Source organism: Talpa occidentalis, unplaced genomic scaffold, assembly GCF_014898055.3.
Source record: "Talpa occidentalis isolate TD23 unplaced genomic scaffold, MPIMG_talOcc4v2.1 talOcc4.3, whole genome shotgun sequence".
Lineage (NCBI taxonomy): Eukaryota > Metazoa > Chordata > Mammalia > Eulipotyphla > Talpidae > Talpa > Talpa occidentalis.
This window is the reverse complement of record NW_023603184.1, coordinates 94,173,048-94,195,708: the sequence shown is the minus strand read 5'-3', so window position 1 is coordinate 94,195,708 and position 22,661 is coordinate 94,173,048. Positions and strand designations below refer to the sequence as shown.

Genomic DNA, 22,661 nt, shown 5'->3' with positions numbered 1-22,661 from the left:
TAAAGTAAAAGTGTTAAACCAGAGCTGGTCACAGCCACTTGCCCCTAGTGCCCTATTTGTAATTATCACAAAACAAAGAGCCACAAGATTGTGAACATTCTATACAAGAAAGAGAAATTATGAAGGTGCTGAAATTGTTCATCAAAAGAGGCATAATCTTAGATTTTCTAATCCAGAAGTTTCTGTGACATATTTTCAAAAAAACTATTTCTTATAAGTTTATAATAATGTCCTATATAAAATGTAGCAATAAATAACCTCACATCTTGAATAACAGTTTCATTTTGGAATATAGTAAGCATCAACATTTCTTGAATAAATAAATGAATCCAAATAATATCATTTTCTAAGAAAAAAAAGCATTTCCAATTTTTTATAGGTTCAATTTTTTATAGGTTCACATAGAGGCTGGATTCAAAACAGACAAGAAAAAGAATAAGAAAGAATGCTTATAGAATATGATCCATCCCCACATTTAAAAAGAAGTGACCAACCAATTTGAAGAAGTTCAATAAAGAAAACAACAGTGAATGATACTAATTAGAATACAAATAAAAAATGGTAAACAATGCCAATCTGTATTAAAGCTAAACGTCCTTCCTATTGAATCATTAATTAAATGCTAAAGGATTTCATAACAGGAAATGAAAGATAATCTGGGCAGTCAAGGTAGGAATTGAGATGGACCCTAAACCGTTAAGTAGAGTTTGGATGAGCAGAGGAGTGGGAATTCTAGAAAAAGCAGCTAATTTGAGCAAAAACAGAGAATTTTGGGAGATAATGTAAAATACATGTTAGAGAAGGGGAAAAAATAAGGTAAGATACAACATGTACTTTTATAATCATAAAAGCATGCACTTTCACTATTATTTTATTTTAAAGAATTACTTATTTATACATACAAGAACTGGGGTGTAAGCCAAGCGTGCAGGGGGTGAGAGGATTCACCAGAGAGAGTGGAGAGCAGAACAGGCAGATTTACTGAAATACACTGCTGAGGGGAGCAGCAGGAGAGACAGGAGAGGTCTGCTGTGTCATGTGGGTAGCTCCCTAGCTGGCTGGGGATCAAACTCATGCTGCAGTGGCTGGCAATAGCTTGATAGTGTTGTTTTTAACCCCTGCACCACCAGGGAGGCCCTTCACTATTATTTTAAAACTAAGTTTTATTATAAGTTTTATTTTGCAAGAAAAAGAGAAAAAATAATTAACACACATCAATGATAATACTAGAAATGAATGCAAAAGAGAAGGCTGTACTCCCTATCTAAACCCGTTTTAATTAACTTATGGTTTCTGAACAGTCCAGTCACTTTGCTTCAGGAAAATAGTCTAGGAAAAAGTAAAAAATGTAAAACTAAAATTTTCCAGGTTTAGTCTTTTATTAATTCTGACTCATTCTGGGAATTATGGTAATTAAGGAGAGAAAGCCTTGCTTGAAAAATCTGGAGTAGTTAGGAGAAAAACAGGAGATTTCCATGAGGCAAGTTGATGGAATTCAACTGTAAAGCTGGAGGAATAAAACAAAACATCTGAAAGTAAATATGAAAAATACTTGGCATATTTAAAAGACTTTTCAAACGAGACATAGATAACATGATTGATTTCTTAATGGCCATAATATTTTAGCAGCTTCTTTCATAGAGAAATGGAATTTCCTCCAACCCTTGGATTTGGGCTTTGCCATGTGATTGGTTTTCACTTATGGGACATTAATTAGTAAATCTGACACAAACAACGATCTGAGTCTACTTGCACATCGGTTTTTCTTTTGATTATTCTCTGGGAACTCCCATGCCACCTGTAAACATACCAGGCTAGCCTGATGGCTGACAGCTATGCAGCTGAAGACTTTAAAAACCAGCTAATCTTCACTGCCAAGCAATCAATTGACTATAAAGGCAGAAGTCAATTGACTCAGATTATAACTAGTAGAATCCAACTCAAATTAATAATCTATATAATATTCACCTAAATAAAATGGTTGCTGTTATAAGCCACCATATATATTGATGGTTTATAAACCAGTTATTGCTAAGTGATAAAAACTATTCAGATGAAAAAATAATGAATTATGAAGGATCTAAGACAATGTTGAAAAGCTAAATTAGGAGTCATCTTCCTTCTTGTATTCATTTTCATTCTCAGATTTACATAGAACCCAAAAATTCTTTTAGGAAGATGGGAACTGAACTTGAATCCCTTTGCTTGGACATTTAGTCATTAAATCATTTCTGAAGCATAGTGTTCTAAATAAAGACAAGAAGGAATAAATAACAGCTGCCCACTAACCATACCCATCACGAAAAAACACTATTGCTGGAAGGAGAGTCCGGCCCATTTCTCAATAGAAGCCACTAGATTATTCTGGGGCGGGGGTGGAATGGGTGGGGGGCATGTCTGGGCCAATTTTGCTACAAAGTTACGTAGAACTAAGGAACTTACCTTAAATGGAAAAAAAGGTCTACAGGTCTACATTTGTGCTGTATTATAATAAGGAAAATGCAAGCCTTGTGTAACTAAGAGGTCAAACACTTAAGGCTCAAGGCAGGTTTTGGCATTTCTGTATGTGAAAGGGTAGGTTGCATGGTTGACTAGACATTGTAGATAAAAGCCAGAAAGGAAAAACAGCTTTAGGGGGCAGGTCCTTGTACACATGATGGTGGGTAGTAACATAGCTCTAGTGCAACTTGCATCACTTCCATCTCTGGACATCACCTCCATCTCTGGATGCCACCAGACTTCGACCTGGTGGCAGAAGAAACTGAGACTAATAGGCTGTCTAGCAATAAGTATTGTTGAGATCAACTTCAAGGGGCATGTCTATATAAGATACATATTTTTGTCTGTTTTGTTCACTGCTATATTCCTTGTAAACGGAACAGTGTTTGCAAGTTACTAATACTCAACAGAGTTAGATGAAGAAATGAAGAAATGAATGGATGATTAAATATGAAGTTTCATTCTGTCATACTAAGGATGGCAGCAGCTTAGAGATATTAAGGGTTGATTTAATCAATAAAAAATTTAATTAAAAACAAAACAGTTTACCTTTGATCACGTAACAATAATCTTGGAAATAATTATAAAATCAGTTCATGGTGAGTGTCCTCATTCTATTTTATGGCTGTGTAATATTCCACTATTTGAATCATAATTCAATCAATTCCTTATTAACTGACATTTAGGTTTTTTCAGTTTTTTACTATTACAGTGATTCAATGAATAATGATGGAATATGTAATTTTAAATGTATGAGGGTATAAAAAAACAAAGCAGTTTAAAGGCTAAAAAAAGTACCATATTTCTATTTATATGTAATGTATTATAACTTATTATTATAATACAATTAAACTGACAATCTGTTCATAATATTAATCCTTATAATATTCTGTTTAAGAATATTAATAGGGGCCTCCCCTGGTGGCGCAGTGGTTGAACGCTGGGCTGCGAAGCTGCCCGCAGCCTCTGCAGCACCGGTTCGATCCCCGGCCGCAGGTGAGGGTCCCACATGGTGCGCAGACCTCTCCTGCCGTGCCCGCTGCTCCCCTCAGCAGTGTACTTCGTCAGTCTGCCTGTTCTGCTCCCCACTCTGGCTCTGGTGAATTCTCTCACCCTCCCACGCTTCTGACTGTACCCAGTGCTTGTATAAATAAATTAATTAATTTTTAAAAAAATCAGTCAAATATTCTAAAAGTGACAGAGAATTCCAAATAACAGTAAAGAGGACCACTGTAGTTGACAATTAAAAGAACTATTTTAATAGCTAACTAGAATACAGACTAATAAAACAAGAGAAAGTTAAAGTGAGATAGCATAAGGGAAATAAACCACATAAACAGTCAGTATCTCATCTTTATTTTTTTTTTTTAAAGAATTTTTTTAATATTTATTATTTATTTATTTATTTATTTATATAACACTGGGTACAGTCAGAAGCGCAGGAGGGTGAGAGAATTCACCAAAGTCAGAGCGGGGAACAGAACAGGCAGATGGACGAAATACACTGCTGAGGGGGGCAGTGGGCGGCAGGAGAGGTCTGCGCGCCATGTGGGACCCTCCTCTGGTGACCGGGGATCGAACCAGTGCTGCAGAGGCTGCAGGCAGTTTCGCAACCCAGTGCTCAACCGCTGCGCCACCGGGGAGGCCCAGTATCTCATCTTTAAAAATATGACTTTTGTTTTCATGATCCATATGGTTATTGACCACATAGGTGTTACTGACAACAGTTTTGTATTAATCACTGTGACTTGAAATGCTTTCCTGCAATATCATCCAATTAAATCATGGCAGACTAACACATATGAAGAGGTGGGATTCTATATTTCTGAATGATATTCAGGTTGCAAACCATTTTTAACTTAATTTAAAAGATTATAAAAAATAATACTGTGGTAAGGTCATGTAGGGTAAAGAAAATATCAGGCTTTTCTGCCCTTCCGCCATCAGGATAGATGATGGATCCTTGTCCTGAATGCATGCCTGATGGCGGGCACCTGGAATAGGGTGTGGGCATAGGTAGATGGGATTCAGCTGAGCTAAGACTGTGCTTTTTAAGGGCAGCGTCACGGGGGGCGCCAGCAGCAGCAGCAGCAGCAGAAGTAGAAGCAGAAGCCGAGAAGCAGCAGAACGAACGCCAGAGAGTCCAGATAGAGTGAAGACTTGCTGGGGGCTGGGAGGCTGGCAGTCCTCCCAGCCCCCCAGCCAGCACCCCTGCCTGCCATATGCCTGGTGAACCCCAAATAAAAAACCTGCAAAACTACTGAGGACTCAGACTCCTCCTTTACCCGGTCTGCATGGGATCAGAAAACCTGCACCGTGGCCAGTCCTGCCCTTTACAGGTCACAACTTTCCATACTTAAGGGATGAAAGGAAAAAAAGTCATTTTTTATGCATACAAAAATTATTTGTCTGGAAGTGCTATACCAGAGTATAGGGTAAGGTCAAAGTATCAGGCTTTTCTGCCCTCCCGCCACTAGGATAGATGATGGAACCCTGCAGTCCTGAATGCATGCCTGATGGCGGCCACCTGGAGTAGGGTGTGGGCATATGTAGATGGGATTCACCTGCGCTGAGACTAGGCTATTAAGGGCGGCATCACGGGGATGCCAGCAGAAGCAGAAAAGGAGAAGCAGAGATGCAGAAGGAGAACCATGAGTGCGGCAGACACCACCAGAGAAGGCTGGAGAGCCCAGAAACAGTGAAGACTTGCTGGCAGGCCTCCCTCGCCAGCCATGTACCTGGTAAATCCCAATAAAAGCCTGCAAAAGCCACTGTGGGATCCAGGACTCTCCTCCTTTACCCCGTCTGCATAGAATCATAGAGAACCTGCTCCGTGTCCTGCCTTCTATCCCCTACACAGAGTTCTTTAAATGCTCTTTTAAATCATACTTCATCATCACCAATAAAACCATTTACACTCTGTCAAAAAAATAAACAAATTGAGTTATGCAAAGAAAAAAGATAATTTTAAATAATTTAGTTAGAAATTAGAAACCTTTCTTATAAGACTGTAATACTTTTATCACAAATGTTCCTAAGGTAATTTAGAAGCAGTATGAAAATAATCAAAAGGAATATTCATAATCTTCCTGCCACAGAAACAAGACAAGAGCTTAATTAACCAGCGGAAAATTAAAATTTTACTTTCTTCTAATCATGATTTTAATCATTTTGGTTTCCTTTATAATCTTCCCAGCTAAAGCTCATTAAGGAATAAAAATGAGATAAGGGAAGAAAAAATAATCATATTTTTTTCACTGTGATTTCAGCAATTCTGATATACCAAGGGCAGTAGAAATGATGAGGTAGCCAGGAAAGAGACAAGATAGAATGGTAGGGTAAACAAGGTACCTAGGAGAAAATATAAAAGAAAACATTCAGAAAATTTATCTCAGGATACTGGTACCCCAAAACGGAACTGATTCTATTCAGGTATGGTGATACTAGTATGCTAAAGTTATAGATATTTTCCAAAACATTAAGAACATCACTTCTTTCTATTATTTAATCATAACTCATTATCATCAATATTTATATCAACAGGCATTTTAAATGTAAACATTGATGTACAAAGTGCCCACTGTAATTTATTTCCAGTAGAGTCAAGAAATCAAGTATCCTATTGACAGCACCAGTACCTAAACCTCCTTGGAAAGTAAAGAGATTAAAACAGAAACTTGGCTCTGTGCTTGTGTCCCATTAGCACTTAATTAATATTGGTGAAGATGATTAATTCCTGAGAAATGTCCTAATTGGCTGCAGCCTACTGCCGCTTAGATTGAGAGAGGATCCTGTAGAAAGGAGATAACCTGTGGAAGTAATGATCACATGCAGCTGAGGAGCTTGAAGTAGGAAAGCTCTAGGGGGAAAGATTAGCAGGTGAAATAGAGAGTTAAGAATTTAATGAAGAAGTAGACTAAGTTGCTCTCCTTCACAATGTCACCTTCATATTACTACTCTGGACTATTAAGCCAAATAACTAAATATTGAGCACACTGAAATCAAAGATGTCTGCAAAACTCAAAACAAAAGTATAGTGTTAATATAAATCTGTGAAGTACATATTAAGAGGCTTTGGTCATTTGTAGTTTGTCATTTCAAAGTATTAAATATTTTCCAAGAAAAATATTTCAGGATTAAGGGAATAATTTCTTTGCTGTAAAATTCCCACTTTTAATATTTATAGGATTATATTGAATGTAATGAAAATAAATTTCTTTTCATCTATTTTATCTCAGAAATAGTAATTAATTGAAAATGTTACATACACAAACACCAGTTCTCCTCACTCACAGAGAATACGTCCTAAGTCATATTAAATAGCAAATACCTCAAACACTGTACTGTGGCTTGGGTAGGTAGAGAACAGTGCTAAAGACAGCCTGACTTAAAAGAAGCAATGAAGGGAGATTAATAAAACATACTCTTTTTCTAAAAGAGATGCCCCAATACTGACATTCTAAACAAAGAATGCAAAATGGATAATCAGGACCCTCAAGTTGTGAAACCATACATTTTCAGAATTTTTTTAGCCATATATGCACATTAGACTATATGTTCCTATCTTCATGTAAATGCATGTCTACAACCACTTACAAGTGGTCTAATAAATCATGACCAAATTTATAAAAATACTTTAGATCTTTCTAATTTATTGGAAGTACAACCTAATTACATTGTAAAAGCAAACAATAATTATCAAGTTACCAGCCACTTCAAACAAATCTTCATGAATTTTATATCAAAATAAATTGATGTGCATTTGGGTTGTTTCCATAGCTTAGCTATTGGAAATAGTGCTGCTATAAACATAAGGGTGCAGGTGCCCTTTTGAATTAATATTTCTGTGTCCTTTGGGTAAATACCTAGGAGCAGAATTGCTGGATCATATGGAAGCTCCATCTTTAGCAGGTTGAGGAACCTCCACACGGCTTTCCATAGTGGTTGGAGCAGTTTGCACTCCCACCAGCAGTGCAGAAGAGTTCCTTTTTCTCCACATCCTCACCAACATCAAGAAGATGTGGTACATATACACAATGGAATATTACTCAGCAACCAAAAAAGATAAACTCATGCAATTTGCAGCAACATGGATGGAGCTGGAAGGGAACATGTTCAGAGAAATAAGCCAAAAAGAAAAAGAAAAATACCAGATGGTCTCACTCAGAGCAGGAATTTAGAAAACCTAAATAAGGGACCAGGAAAAAGACTATTTATAATAAAGTAAAAATCAACAAGCAACTATAAACCAGAGACAGAGACACACTACAGGAGGGGGGGAGGGAATGGGATCAACACCAGGGGGGGTGGGTAGGAATTGTATGGGACTATAACCAAGATGAAAATGCATAAATTGTGCAAAAATGAAAAATGATGTAAAAATATACAAAATTTAGAATAATAAAAAATAAAAAATAAAATAAATTGATGTGGGTCAAGTACACAAAAAATATGAAACAATTAAAATGAAGAATGGTGTATTTTTCACCTGAGTGTTAATTGTAGAAAATAAATTCCAGGGGCCTCCCCAGTGGCGAAGCAGTTTGAGCACCGAGCTGTGAAGCTGTCTTCAGCCTCTGCAGCACAGATTCAATTCCCAGCCAGCCAGGGAGAAACCCACATTGTGCGGCAGACCGCTCCTGTATCACCCGCTGCTCCCCTCAGCAGTGTTTTCCATTGTTCTGCCTGTTCTGCTCCCAGCTCTGTCTCTGGTGAATTCTCGCACACTCCCGTGCCTCTGACCCATACCCCAGTTCTTGTATAAATAAATAAATCTTAAATTCCATTACTAAAGACTTTAAAAGACTATCCTCTTATTTGATTCTTATTCTGATTGGGTTCTTATAATAGTGAAGGGGAAAATGGAAGAGTTCATTATGAAATGTGCACAGGTAACAAAGTTAGATGAATAAAGGAATAAAATTTACCATTAGCTATTGTTTCTGAAATCTTCAGTATTAGTCTATGTGCCTAATTCCCATCCTCAAATACACAGTGTTATGCAAGCAAAATACATGATTTAAAATGAATTATGTGCAATTAATTAACTCCAATCATTATTACCAATGGACCAAGTACCACATAACTTTGTACCATCAATTAACATTAAGCATATATCAACAATATGAATTGCACAAAAATTAATCAACCAAAAATAGCAGAGAAGACATTTGAAAATACAAACAATAAGATTTTTCATTTTGTGGTACAGCAAGAAGATAATTTAAAATAAGAAAACATTAAGTTATAATAAAACTAGTCTGCAGTTGGAGAGAGACTTTTTAATTTGCCTAATGGGAATTTAGTAACTAAAACTTTTCAAGTTTTTGCAAAATCAACTTGGAAACTAATGTGATGTGGGAACTAAATAAGCATCAAATTATATATTGCTTCATAATAAGATTGTCTCAATTTTTTTTCAAATGGTCATGAGTAAATGTGCCCTAGTTTCCCAGTCACTGAACATCTTTCCCCATTCAGTCACGTAGTAAACAAGACTCAGCATTATCTTTAATTCCATATATAGTTGTTAAAAGCCCAGACCCTTGTGGGTTTGAATCTCTGCTCTACCACTTGCTGGTCATATGACCTTGGCAAGTCAATCCTGTATTCTTTAGTTTCTTTATCTATAAAATGGAGTTAATATTATTATACTTACCTCATTGAGTTCCTTTAAGAATTAACTCATTCTCTGCTATCTACCCTATCCTATGCAAATAGTCAAACTTCTCTACTCACCCTACTGTCATGTACAAAATCCCAAAGTTTTAACTTCACCATAGTTACCAGTCCCAGAACGTAACAGATCCTTTTTCTTTGCCTGTTCATCTTTGATATCCCTCCTCTGTCTCTGGAATGCCAACATGGTTTCCCCCAAGGAAATCTAATTTTTTGTTCTATTGGCAATTTTCTGGGATAAAAGATTAGAAGAAGTCTAGGCCTAAGTTTTAGCTTTGTATTTTTTTATTTTCTCAATTTTTTTACTTGCAAAATACCATATCATAACTATAAGATCAGCACTTGCAACATTTTAGTGAAAACCACTCTTAACATTATAATAATTACGGTCATAAAGTCTTTTCTCTTTCTTAAAGCTTAGGAATACATTGAGCAAAATGAGGAAAGTGGGAGATGATTGCCATTGATAGAATTACATTATAGGATAGCTTTGTGTTAGGTGCTTTATTTATATTACCTTCGGATTTGAGCCCATAATATTTTATGAAGTAAGGAATCCAGGCCTCTACATGATTCTACTGACCATCTATTGACTTCAACATGCCACAGGTGAGGTAGCTACTGTAGACAAGAGGCTAGTCCCTTCAGTTCAAGTAATTCCTGGATGAGAGACAAGAGCACTCATGGCATCTAGAGAAATAAGTACCTCGATCCTTTAAGAGGTGATCCACTGAATAAGTGATTAAACCTAACCTTTGCTGCTAAGGTTGCCAGATAGAGTGATTAGAAAATCACAAAGAAAAAGATTATATGCCAGAGCTATGCTAAAGTTGTTCATTGCTGATCTAAAATTCAAATTTAACTGAGCACTGTGGTTTTATCAAACACTCTCCACTACATATATATTGAAGACCAAGCAGAAGGAATCTCAAGGGTATTGATGTGTTTCTCCTTTGGTAATATCACTGTTCAGACAGTGCTAATCTTCATAGATGGGGGAGACCAAAAATAAAAATCATTTAAACCCAACAATTGTTGCTCTTACTCAGAATCCTGAGGTGGTCTATTTACAGGGGTTCAATGTTCACATTACATTTTACTATAGGAAATGGAAGAATGCTTAGAAAGAGCACTCTAGTAATACTAAGGATGGTGGACTATGGGAAAAATGTGCACACATTTTTAATGCTGGAAAAAATGAGAGCAGCAGCAGAGGGAATCAGAAGAAAAAGACTAGAAGAGACACTACTGAGAGAAAGGCAAAGAATTTACTGACAGCATGATATAAAAAATAAAAGGTGAACATAATCTAGTAAAATTCTAAGCTCTTGAATTTAGGTAATAGAGGAAGAGAACGAAAACTGACACAAGATATATGTAAACAAATGAAGAAATAGTTTGGTGGGGGAAATGATACTTTTGACAAATCATCAGAATATATAATATATGTGAATACATTATTATATTATAGCAAGCTGTTGCTCACACTGGCCAGGTGATCATTTTCCATTAAATCATTGCACCTGAAACTTTATAGATATTTTTAACTATATGGCATTTTGACAAGCTGTACTCAGAATGTTAAATTATACCAGTAATTTTATTAGCTAAGTTTATACACCTAAGCCGTGAGAAACATTAATGTTCAAATTTAACATCTTAATTGAAAGATGAGTTTATAAAATGTGCTTGTCTTCAATAGCAATTCCCAACTCTATTTCACTTAAAATAAATACCTGTTGGTATCTTTTATCTACATTATTAAAGAACCTCTTAAAAAGTAAAGCTCTGGTCTTTTCCTTTAATTATACAGAAGGAGAAACTTCTACCATTATTACCTACATAATACTATCATTCTTCATTTATTCATCTTATATTATGCTGCTTATTGATTTTCCCTGAACCATGATATCCATCCCATTGCTCCTGCATTATATTCTGATTCAAAGTAATCAGTCGGGCCTCCCCGGTGGCGCAGCGGTTGAGTGCTGGGTTACGAAGCTGCGCGCAGCCTCTGCAGCGCTGGTTCGATCCCCTGCTGCTCCCCGGCCACCGGAGGAGGGTCCCACATGGTGCGCAGATCTCTCCTGCCGCCCGCTGCTCCCCTCAGCAGTGTACTTCGGTCCTTCTGCCTGCCCTGCTCCCTGCTCTGGCTCTGGTGAATTCTCTCACCCTCCCGTGCTTCTGACTGTACCCAGTGCATGTATAAACAAAACAAACAAACAAATAAATAAATAAAGCATGCCTCTAAAAAAAATAAATAAATAAATAAAAATAAACAAAGTAATCAGTCTGGAACCACTAACAGATACAGTAATTTTTTGTGTGCATCTCAGTAGAATCCTCTGCCTAGTATGATCTGGAAGCATAACAAATATTTAAAAATTCAATTTTTTCTGTTTACTTTCAAAATTCTGAAATATAATACATTTTATGATGTTACTTTCAATATTAATTTTAATGACTAATGACTATCATAATTATTTACTTCTGGAATTAAAATACCAACTATAGACATCAGTAAACAGAACAAAATTTGACCCATCCATTTGTGCTTTGCCAGTCAGAATCTCTATTATTACATATTGTTATAATGTCAACTAAATTTCCTAACTATTCCCAGTAAAAAGAAAACATATGTGATATATGTTGATATAATAATTAATTAAAATGACCATATCAAATATTATTTTTATACTATGCATATTCACCCAGAGATCACTCCTTTAAATTAATATTTTACTTAAAATACCTTATAATTATGGTGACATACAGTAATTATATCCACATTATAACTGTTAACATCTAGTTATCCATATGTGGGTTACAATCTTCAAACCCAAAATGGCTTCTCCTTGGAACAAGTATATTTTTAGGCTAACTTTTTGCCTTATTGGGTTTTCTTGTATGTGTATAATGATCTTGGTATCTCCCCTACCAAGTAAGCACATATGCGCTCAGTGAATACAAGCATAGCTTATGTCATGGCATGTCATAAGTAGGAGTAAATATGCTTCTGGAGAAAAAAAGTTATATGATGATATTTCAAATGCAAAGAGATACTAGTTTTATATTATCCATTATAGTTTTGATTTTTAGGTTTTTGCTCTCTTCAATTTGTGTAATGAATATGGATAGCACAGCAAATCACCCCATAAGTATACTCTTCCTGGATCTGGGTATTTATATATCAAGCAAAATGTCAGACACTGAGGGTGGCTGAAAGATGTTTCTAAATATTCTATTTACCCTCCTGTTATTTAATTGCTATAGCTCAAGATCCAAGAAAAATAAATTTAAGTGTAATTTAAGAGGCTTCATTATAATTCTTAAAAACAATAAACCCTTACTTCTCACAGTAGATTATCAGCAGCTATCTCTGATTAATTTTGCATAAGATCACCTAGAGTTTTCATTTTTCAACAGAGATGAAAAACATTGTATGTTGTATCTCACTAGTAATAGTTACTGGTTAAAAATAAAAATAAACTAGTGGTATGTATATATTAAATTATTTATGTAACTCTTATACCAAGTACTGCTCTTAAGTATTTCTTCTTTAATTTTCATTTTAAAAAACACCTTTAGGAAATACAGCCATGTGATCCTTCATCTAACAATTGAAAAAACTGAGATGTAGGGAAGCTAACTAATGGCTGAAGATTCCGTAACAAAGTGCAAAACTGATATTCGAACCCAGCACAGTCTGGTTTCAGAACCAGCACACTTACCTATTTGACCATACTACCTCCCTATTGAATGATTTGACCTTCTTTCTATTGAAGAGAACACACAAATGGTGCCTTCCTTTCTCTCATATATATTTAGGTAAAACTAGAATACCAATTGTCCTTAACATTTTAGTATCAGTCTACTCTGACAACACAGGCTGAGTAAGATGACTTTCCTTTCCTGTTCTCCCTCATATAGCACCTAATATGCCAGTTTGTCATTATCTTTTTCTTTTTATCCCCCAAATGATTTTAAAAATCATTGAAAGGCAACATAGTACCTAGAAAATAGCAGAGGCTCAATCAATGTCTGTTGGATGAATGAATGCTTCTAAGATTGATAGTCTGCCTATCGGCCTTCCAGACCACACTAAAACAATCAAATCCATCTCCCCCACTACCATTATCTGATATCAACTTTTTCATTTCTACACATTGCAACAGAATTCTCATTTCCCTGTTAAACATTTTAGGAAACCATATGAGTGGTTATCTCAAGGTAAAAAAGAATCTTACCTTCTAAATCTTCTTTCTCAAAATGTGTTTTGAGAATAGAGCGAGTTCCACCTCTATCCACAACTGCCTCTTCATCATTTCTCTGTAGAAAGGCGAGAAAGAAGATTGAATGATGGTACATATATTCTCTTAATTTCAGAATATAAACTTTATCATCTCATATTTTAAGGATTTAATCCAGTCACTTAAACATACATACATGAATGTGCTTGTTGACAAGCAAGTGTTAGTTCAGTAAGAGGGAAAATAAAATTAATTTGTCCAGATAGTGAAAGGAATGTCATTTGATTTTCATGAAATTAAAGGCAATCAAACATTTCAGTTGGTATCACTTGTTAGTGAGATGAAAAATACAAAATAAACAGCTATCCTGTCAATTTAGTAATATGCATTTATCCCTGATAATTCTTGTTAACAAGTTGACATTTTGAACCATACAAGGAAAATATGAAAATTATTAGTATTAACACTACTAATGCCACAGAAGGGTGAAAAAATTCCACTGCCATTAAAAATGGGGTTGGGAGATCTAATCTCTTGAAAGCAATTAGTAGCAATTAGGTAAACTATAATTCTAATTACTTTGTTTCAGTACAATGCATTTTATTCAAATTAAACTATAATTACAGTCATGTGCATTAAACTTTCATTCAGTTTCCATATATATTTTTACCCTTTTAGAATGACTGGAGAGAAGTTCTGACCTCTGAACACTGTACACATGCTCAAACAATACACTGACCCATTTGGTATTCAATAAAATAATGAGGATGAGATGATCCATTTTGGCCATACAGGAATAGATAAAATATTCAAATGAAATGCAAATTATTTCTAACTTATCTGGATATCCACACATACATTAAATTGTTTTAAAAGTTATTGAGCAACATAAAAGGAGAAATGAAAGATGAATGAATTTTCCAAGATGTATTTCTAAATCTATTCTTATATGTCTATTGGGAAAATAAAAGATGTTTCTCTGTTGAAATCTTTTTTAATTCCTGAACATAACATTGATAAATATGTGACCTCTATCTTTTACAAATCAGTACTTCTTTCAGCTGTAGGATTATAGACATATTTCAACCTAGAATGATCAACTTGCATGTGCATCACATGAACGAAATATACAGTAGGAAAATGGATTTTGTAGCCTATAGTTCTGTGTCTTTCTGACAACATGTGCTGAGACAGGTGAGGGCAAAGTATGAAATCAGAGTTAAAGAAATTTACACTATGAATGAGAAAAAATAAGGGAAAACAAATGAAAATTAAGAATGGATTCAGAACCCATTACTCCTGTTTGACAAGTTTTAAATATCTGTTGGTTTGAGTGATAATATCAATAGCATAAACTAAAGATGGGAATAACATAATTTTCTTGAAATAGACAATTACAAGTTTCAGCCTATTTAAAATCTGTTCTTGATACATTCAAAAATCAAAGGGATGCTCTAAGCAGGATATATTCAAATATATATCACATTGGAATGCATCTCTGCCCTCTAGGGTGCTAATTGGAAGAATGCCAAAAGCTAAGTCATGTAACCATTTCAAAAGGTCAGAAGGAGCACTATTCCACTATATTATACAATGACTGTCCCTTAAAACTACTATAAATTGGAAAACTTTATATAGGATATAAAATATTTCCCCTATACAATATTTAATTTTAATTTCAAGGAACTGAATCAATTTTCAACTTATAGACATATAAAAGATAATTCTATTGAACAATGTCAAAATATTGAGATAAAATGAAATTTTGCACAAAAATGGAATCTAAAAAAGGAAGAGTTGATTTAATTCCCATATAAGTCACAAGTAGAAGTGACCTATTTTTCAACATTTCTTTGGAAGAAAAAAAGAACTAGAACTAGAAACTAGAATATTAATGCAGTTCAATGTAAGTGACTCTCTTTGAAGTTTAATAGACAATATCCTCTTTAAATCCTCCCCAGATGTTCTATAAAAACATTAAATGCATGATCTTAAAGACTGAAAATTTCCAATATACAAATTAATACTAATACATATAGTGGCATTCTTTTGCTTTGGTTATAGTTCAATAGATCATTTCAATATTATTCAAGATTTTAATAGAGTACTTTCCTTCCCCCCATTACCAAAAGCAAGCGAACATGGGATGTGATTAAGGGACTGCAGAGGGATATGTGACACTGGGTACCATTCCAAGTGGTAATCCCAAGCCAGTAAGATAAACACTAATTTCACTTTGTTATATTACTTTCATTAGATTTGCTCAATATCAAATATGTTAAGGCACCCTACTTTCCACACATATTACTCACTTAGGAACTAACTTTAGCACTGTGTAGGAAGATTAAAAAATATATTGGCTTCCCACTCAATAGAATTTATCCTTGCTATACAATTGAACAAACATTTAAAAGATGATTGATTCTGGTAAATGGCAGAAGACAATTAAAAAATTGGGGGGGACCTCCCTGGTGGCACAGTGGGTTGCGCACAGCGCTGTAAAGCTGTCCAGAGACTGCAGCATGAGTTCAAGTCTCGCTGGTCAGGGAGATGCCCACATGGCACGGCAGACCTTTCCTGCCTCACCTGCTGCTCCCCTCAGCAGTGTATTTCTGTCATTCTGCCTGTTCCGTTCCCCGCTCTGTCTCTGGTGAATTCTCTCACCCTCCACACCTCTGGCCTGTACCCCAGTTCTTGTATAAATAAATAAATCTTTTAAAAAAATCTTTTTTGGCAAGACCCATATTCATGTATGAGTAGTCAAAACAAAAGTTTCACAAACCAATATTTACCCTTATCATGAACAATGTACTGATACTTTCCATTCTAAGCTATTTCATTTTTAGTTTATTTGTTTGAATCCTTTAACTATGTTGTTGAAGTAACATTGCTTTATATTATATATTACAGGTGCCCATAATCATAAATCAATATGTGTATACTACATTAAGTTCACCACTGAAAGTACAATTCTGTCCACCAACTTTTTCATCTTATACCTTTCCCCATGCCTTCTGGTAATCAGTAGTTGATCAAAAGGTTTAATTTTCTTTCATCTAGTTTATTTGTTTTGTTTATGTACCACACATGAGTGAAATCATGTAGTGTTTGTCACTAATCATTATTCATTAAATATTTTTCATGACTGAAAAATGGGCTGTCACTTGCAATTTTGAAAGCACTGGAATAGACGGTGACTCTGTAACAATAACTAAGAAATTATATAACTAAGAATAACTAAGAAATTCACAAAGAAATTACATCTTAAGCCCATTTACATAAACCTCTAAACAAATGAATAACCTTTAATTGATTACTTTTCAAACCAATATTTTATTTTTTTAAGTTTCTGTCATGTTAAGTTTAGGGATATACTGTACTCGCATAAGTCATAAATCTTTTGAACAACTATGACTTTCTCTTCCTTCCACCCATTTTTCCTTCCTTCCACCCATTTTTCCTTCCTTCCATCAAGAGAGTAATGGTTTCCTCTTCCCAGCACCACTGAAGTACATATCTTTCATGTTTTTCAAGAAAGAATACTATTATCTAAGATCCTCTCCATTTAAATCCTGCTTATAAGTAAATTGAATTTGTATTCAGTTAAAGACTAATTTCATGTGATTTGCATGACCCAAATGTAGTCTATGATTTTCTACAATTTGATTACTTCTAAACACCAAGACATTTATGCTTTGGGTTCAAATGTATGTAAACATTTAAATTGGTATGTACATATAAATTGGAATCATATATACCTCCAAATAAAGTTTTCAAAGGGAAGAGTTTTTCTGTCATTAGAACAGAACTTTCTAACTCAATGTTCACATTTAAACCTCACTTTGAACCAACATACTTTCTCATGAAAGAGCAACTATGAGCACTAGCACAAATGTTTTAAAATATTCAGATAAAAATGTTAACAATTTCTTCTACACTTGTTCATGAATGTCATCAAGCTCACCATGAATATGTAAAAATGCATTATTGTGATTTACCATAACTTTTATACAGTCTTCAATTAAATAACTTTTTCTAGTTTTATAAACCAAAACCTAACAGTAAACCAATGGACAAAAAAACCCTTTTTTTTTATATCCTTTTGATAATTCTCATCTCATATGGGAATGGATTAATGAAAGGGAAAGTAGTTCCCTTTCAGTTTAGAATTCTTTTTCCCCTACAACTATTTAACAGATCTTTTTTTTTAAAGGTAACTTTTTCTTAGATATTAGGATGGTACGCTGTGTTGCATAGTCTCAATTAGTCATGCCAAATTCACTTTCTACTCATTCTACCATGCTCTATGTCTTTATGGACTATAGCAGACAAGTTCCCCTTCCTTCTAGCTTCTGACTGAGTTTAGCCAAAGAGAGATGACAGGGCTGAGAAGAGAAAGACACCAATCCAGTTGTGCCATAATTTGACCATAGTGGCCTTTCTCTATCAAGGACCAAAACTCTTGTCATCTAACCCTTTCACAGCCACAGATCTTGTCAGGTTTTTTTTTTTTTTTAAAGATTTATTTATTTATTTATACAAGCACTGGGTTCAGTCAGAAGCGTGGGAGGGTGAGAGAATTCACCAGAGCCAGAGCGGGGAACAGAGCAGGCAAACCGACAGAATACACTGCTGAGGGGAGCAGCAGGCACAGCAGGAGAGGTCTGCCACGCCATGTGGGACCTTCACTGGTGGCCGGCCGGGGATCGAACTGGCGCTGCAGGGGTTACGGGCAGCTTCGCAGCCCAGCGCTAGACTGCTGCACCACCAGGGGAGGCCCAGATCTTGTCAGTTTTAATTAACTGCTCCCACAGCCCTCTCCTTTAGGCCAAAGAGTAGTGACAGTTTCTAATTATTACAGGTTCCTGGAACTTTACTAACCCTACTTGATTTCCCTTTACACTGACTGTAACTTTAAAAATGATTCATTCATTAAACTCTTTTTTGCATCACTTTTGAGTGACCATTTGTTTCCTGCTATGATACTGACATAAACATATGAACAACAATTGTTTTGGTGATTAAAAATCCATGACATGGGCCTCCCTGGTGGCACAGCGGTTGAGCGCTGGGTTGCGAAGCTGCCCGCAGCCTCTGCAGCGCCAGTTCAATCCCCGGCTGCTCCACGGCCACGGGAGGAGGGTCCCACATGGCGCGCAGACCTCTCCTGCCGCCTGCTGCTCCCCTCAGCAGTGTACTTCAGTCCTTCTGCCTGCTCTGCTCCCCGCTCTGGCCCTGGTGAATTCTCTCACCCTCCTGCGCTTCTGACTGTACCCAGTGCTTGTATAAATAAATAAATAAAATAAATAAATCTTTAAAAAATAAATAAATAAAAATCCATGACAAACTTTTGTGGAGACAGACATATAATAAAAATGGCAATCAACATACATAACTTTGAGCAAGAAACATGTATCCAAAAAATACTGTTGAATAAAGTCTAGAGAAAAAATGGTGGAGAAGTGCCCCTGTGTCATTAAAGAACTCTCAATGGCATGATTAACTAAAGAATGTTTAATCTCTGAGAGAGAAATTAATAGCAGGGTATAGAATGAACTTCTAGATATGTGAGAGTGAAGAAGAGTAAATAATCAAATGTGAGTATTTAATACTTGTGAAGAATTTTCCTCATAACCCAAGAAATGCATGCATGTATTACTACATATGGATATCCAAGCAGAAACTACTTTTCAAAACAGTTTGCAAACTCTGGTATTAATATCTTAACATGAATGGAGCAGTCTCTATTATTGATTTAAGGAATACCAAAAGTAGACACATGTATTTTACAAACATGATCTGCAAGTTAGTTTTTAAGTATTTATTATTTCCAAAGGCTTCAACTTGATCAATTCTTATTAATCCTAAAATAATTCAAAAACCAAGGTTGATTTTGCTAGTTTCACTTAAGTTAAAATATGAATTTTCCAAATTTAAAACACCTCACAAACCACATTCTTTCCAGTCAGCTTTAATAATGCATTCTACTGTTTCATTAAATAACAGATGCAAAAATCTTAATTTCTGGTTTCCTTATCCATCTCCTCATGACTTTTGATTTAAAATTATTTAATTTTAAAATATATACATTAACATTTAGATTTGATAATTTTAATATTCAATATATAAATCTATATTTACTATGGAAGTGTTGCATTATCATTACCATGTAAGCTAAAGTACAATACAAGTATAAAAAGGTAAACTGTTTAACCACTAATTGTATGATGCTGTACTAAATGGACAATATACATGAAAACATGGGCTTGGTGATGGACAGATCACAAGCATTCAATAAATACTTTGGCTAGAATCTAAGCATAAATCAGGCTTAACTTTGAATTTAACTTAGCATACTATATTTTCTTAAAATAAAAGAACCCATCTATTTTTTTCTGGCATATTACCTTAATAGGTATTTAAAATCTGGTATAAATTATAAAACATATGTAATACAAGTTAACTCTATCTAATATACTGTGTTAAATCATATAAAACATATTTCTTGTAAAGTATAATAATTTTTTTTTCCCAATGTATTTTTAATAAAGAAGTTGAGTTTCTTTCTAAAGTATCTAATTGGGGAAGTAAAAATTAGGTTTCATTTACTTATGCAGAGTAAATGTGTTATTTCATCTTTACACATGTAAGAAAAAAATAGAGCTGAGACTAAGAATTGGAGGGAAAAATCCTCTGTGCTAAGAAAAGGGATAAGAACGTGTAAACTTTTCATCAAGATTTTTCTCATCTTGTTTACTTGGGAAAAACTCCACCATTGAAAACTTTAAAGACAAGTTGAGAAGCCACATGGGTAGGTCAAGGGTGTTCATTTGTTAATATAAAATAGTCTGAGTCAAAAGCAGGATTAAAACATTCACAGGTGAAAGTCTTCCAGTACTAAACTATTTCTGTCTCAAGATTAATTTCATCCCAACATATAGTATTGCACAGCGGGTCATTGAATAACATTATTTTAAGTTTAATAAGAAAAAAAATCCAGGCTAAAGTTGAACAAATGATTTTATGTGAAAACCCACTTTCAAGGGGGGGCGGAGCAACATGGCGGCGAGGAGACGCTGCGAGTAAGATCTCCCATTAAAAAAAGTTAATAGGGAGGAAAAGCGGCAGGTCCCAGTGAGAACTGAGACAGGGAAGATAAACGGACGACTCCAGCAAACTGCCCGAAGAAGAAAGTTGCCATAAAAGAGGACGAGAAGGGAGGGAAGCGCAGAACCCTGCTCCCCTCCCCCGCCCACAGAGGCGGCACTCTCCGACCGGCAGAGACGAGGGAAACAACAAACCAAAACGCCCAACAAGAAAAACGGATGCAGCAAGTGGGACTGTGAGTGGAAAGGAACTATTTCAGCCACCACACCCCGTGAACGGGAGCTGAGGCGAACCCTGCAGGATCCGCCGCGGAGGTGAGCTCCAGGCGCCATTAAAGAGAGCCCCGCCCACCAGGAGGAGCCCAGCACCAGCACACAGCCCCGGCCGCCCGGTAAGCTTGCGCGAAAGCGGCGCTCGGATTGCAGCTGCCCAGGGCCCTGCGCCTGCGACCTAGGCTTGCGGGGAGACGGCGGAGGCCCTCCCTGAGTGAGCAGGAACAAGGTGCCCAGGCAGGGGAGCGGGATTCAAAAGGCGCCATTCCCGCGCCACTGATCTGGGCTATAGCCCGCGTCCTGGAACTGAGGGCTTTGGAACTGAGACCCGGGCGGAGGCCCTCCCTGAGTGAGCAGGAACAAGGCGCCCAGGCAGAGGAGCGGGATTCAAAAGGCGCCATTCCCGCGCCACTGATCTGGGCTACAGCCCGCGTCCTGGAACTGAGGGCTTTGGAACTGAGACCCAGGCGGAGGCCCTCCCTGAGTGAGCAGGAACAAGGCGCCCAGGCAGGGGAGCGGGATTCAAAAGGCGCCATTCCCACGCCACTGATCTGGGCTACAGCCCGCGTCCTGGAACTGAGGGCTTTGGAACTGAGACCCGGGCGGAGGCCCTCCCTGAGTGAGCAGGAACAAGGCGCCCAGGCAGGGGAGCGGGATTCAAAAGGCGCCATTCCCGCGCCACTGATCTGGGCTACAGCCCGCGTCCTGGAACTGAGGGCTTTGGAACTGAGACCCGGGGCACGAAATTAGGGGCGTGGGTTCCCCACGACGGTGGGGCACAAGGCAGACACAGCACCCCAAAGCCGTTGAGGTGTACCCTACCATCCCCGCTCTGCTCCCTGTCCCACGGGGTGGAAAATCAGCTCCCCAAGGGCTCTAGGAGAGATCTCTGGTGCCACCTAGCGACTTGACCCCAGCACAGGCTACTGAAGGAGCTAGTGGCCAGCTGGGGAGTTAGCCCACACCGGGCCCCTTCTGAACAAGTAGTCTGAGCCCACAGGGAGAGCGAGCACCCACAGCCGGGGCAGACCAGGCGCGCAGAATAGTGTGCCTGAGACCAGAAGCGCAGGGAGTGTGTCCCACATCACCATTTTAGAACAGGGACATTTCTTCAGTAAAGACTACCTGCAGAAGGCTTCCTCAGGAGCCAGAGGTGAGCGGGGGAAGTTCGCCCACGCCAGACCCCCTCTGGCCTGCAGTCCAAGCCCAGAGGGGAGCAGGAACCCACCGCCGGGGCAGACCAGGCGCACAGGGGAGTGTGTCCCCACATCGGCATTTTAGAACAGGGACCTTTCTCCAGTAAAGGCTGCTTGAAACTGACAGATGACTCCTGGAAGAACCAGAGGGGAACAGAGAAGCCCACCCAAGATGCCGGCAAGTCCCAACAACACAGTGTCCCAACGCATACGGCAAATTAGAAAACAGACAGTAGGGAGGAGAAGAACCACACGCAACTAGCAACTCTCCAGAGAAAAAGCACACCACAAAGAGAAAGCCAGCCCCCAGATTGCAAAGACAATAACTTGGAAGAATTTCTGAGCCTTCCAGAAAGAGAATTTAAAATTGCCGTGATTAAAAAACTGACAGAAGTCATAAAGGAAAACAATGATAAGGGAAAAATAATCAACGATCAGAAGAATGCAATTGAGTCCCTAGAGAGGGAAAACAATGGTCAGAAGAAAGAAATTGAGTCCCTAAAGAGGGAAGTAAAAGAAATGCAGGAGATCAAAGAATTAATGGAAGAACTAAAGAATTCTGGGAAAAGCAATGAAAGCAGAATAGATGAAATGGAAGAACGAATAAGTAATCTTGAAGACACAGAAAAAAAGAACCAAAACAGAGAAGGAAAGAGAAG

At 37.1% G+C, this 22,661-nt stretch overlaps 1 protein-coding gene across 1 annotated transcript in view; it reads right to left on the bottom strand.

Annotated features, from left to right (window-relative positions):
- The window catches only part of LOC119255141 (sodium-driven chloride bicarbonate exchanger-like), a 275,258-nt gene that overhangs the window by 24,716 nt on the left and 227,881 nt on the right, over window positions 1-22,661 (bottom strand). Inside the window, exon 5 of the mRNA XM_054699455.1 lies at window positions 13,425-13,506. Coding sequence (XP_054555430.1) covers window positions 13,425-13,506 — 82 coding nt within the window. The remainder of the gene's footprint in view (window positions 1-13,424; window positions 13,507-22,661) is intronic.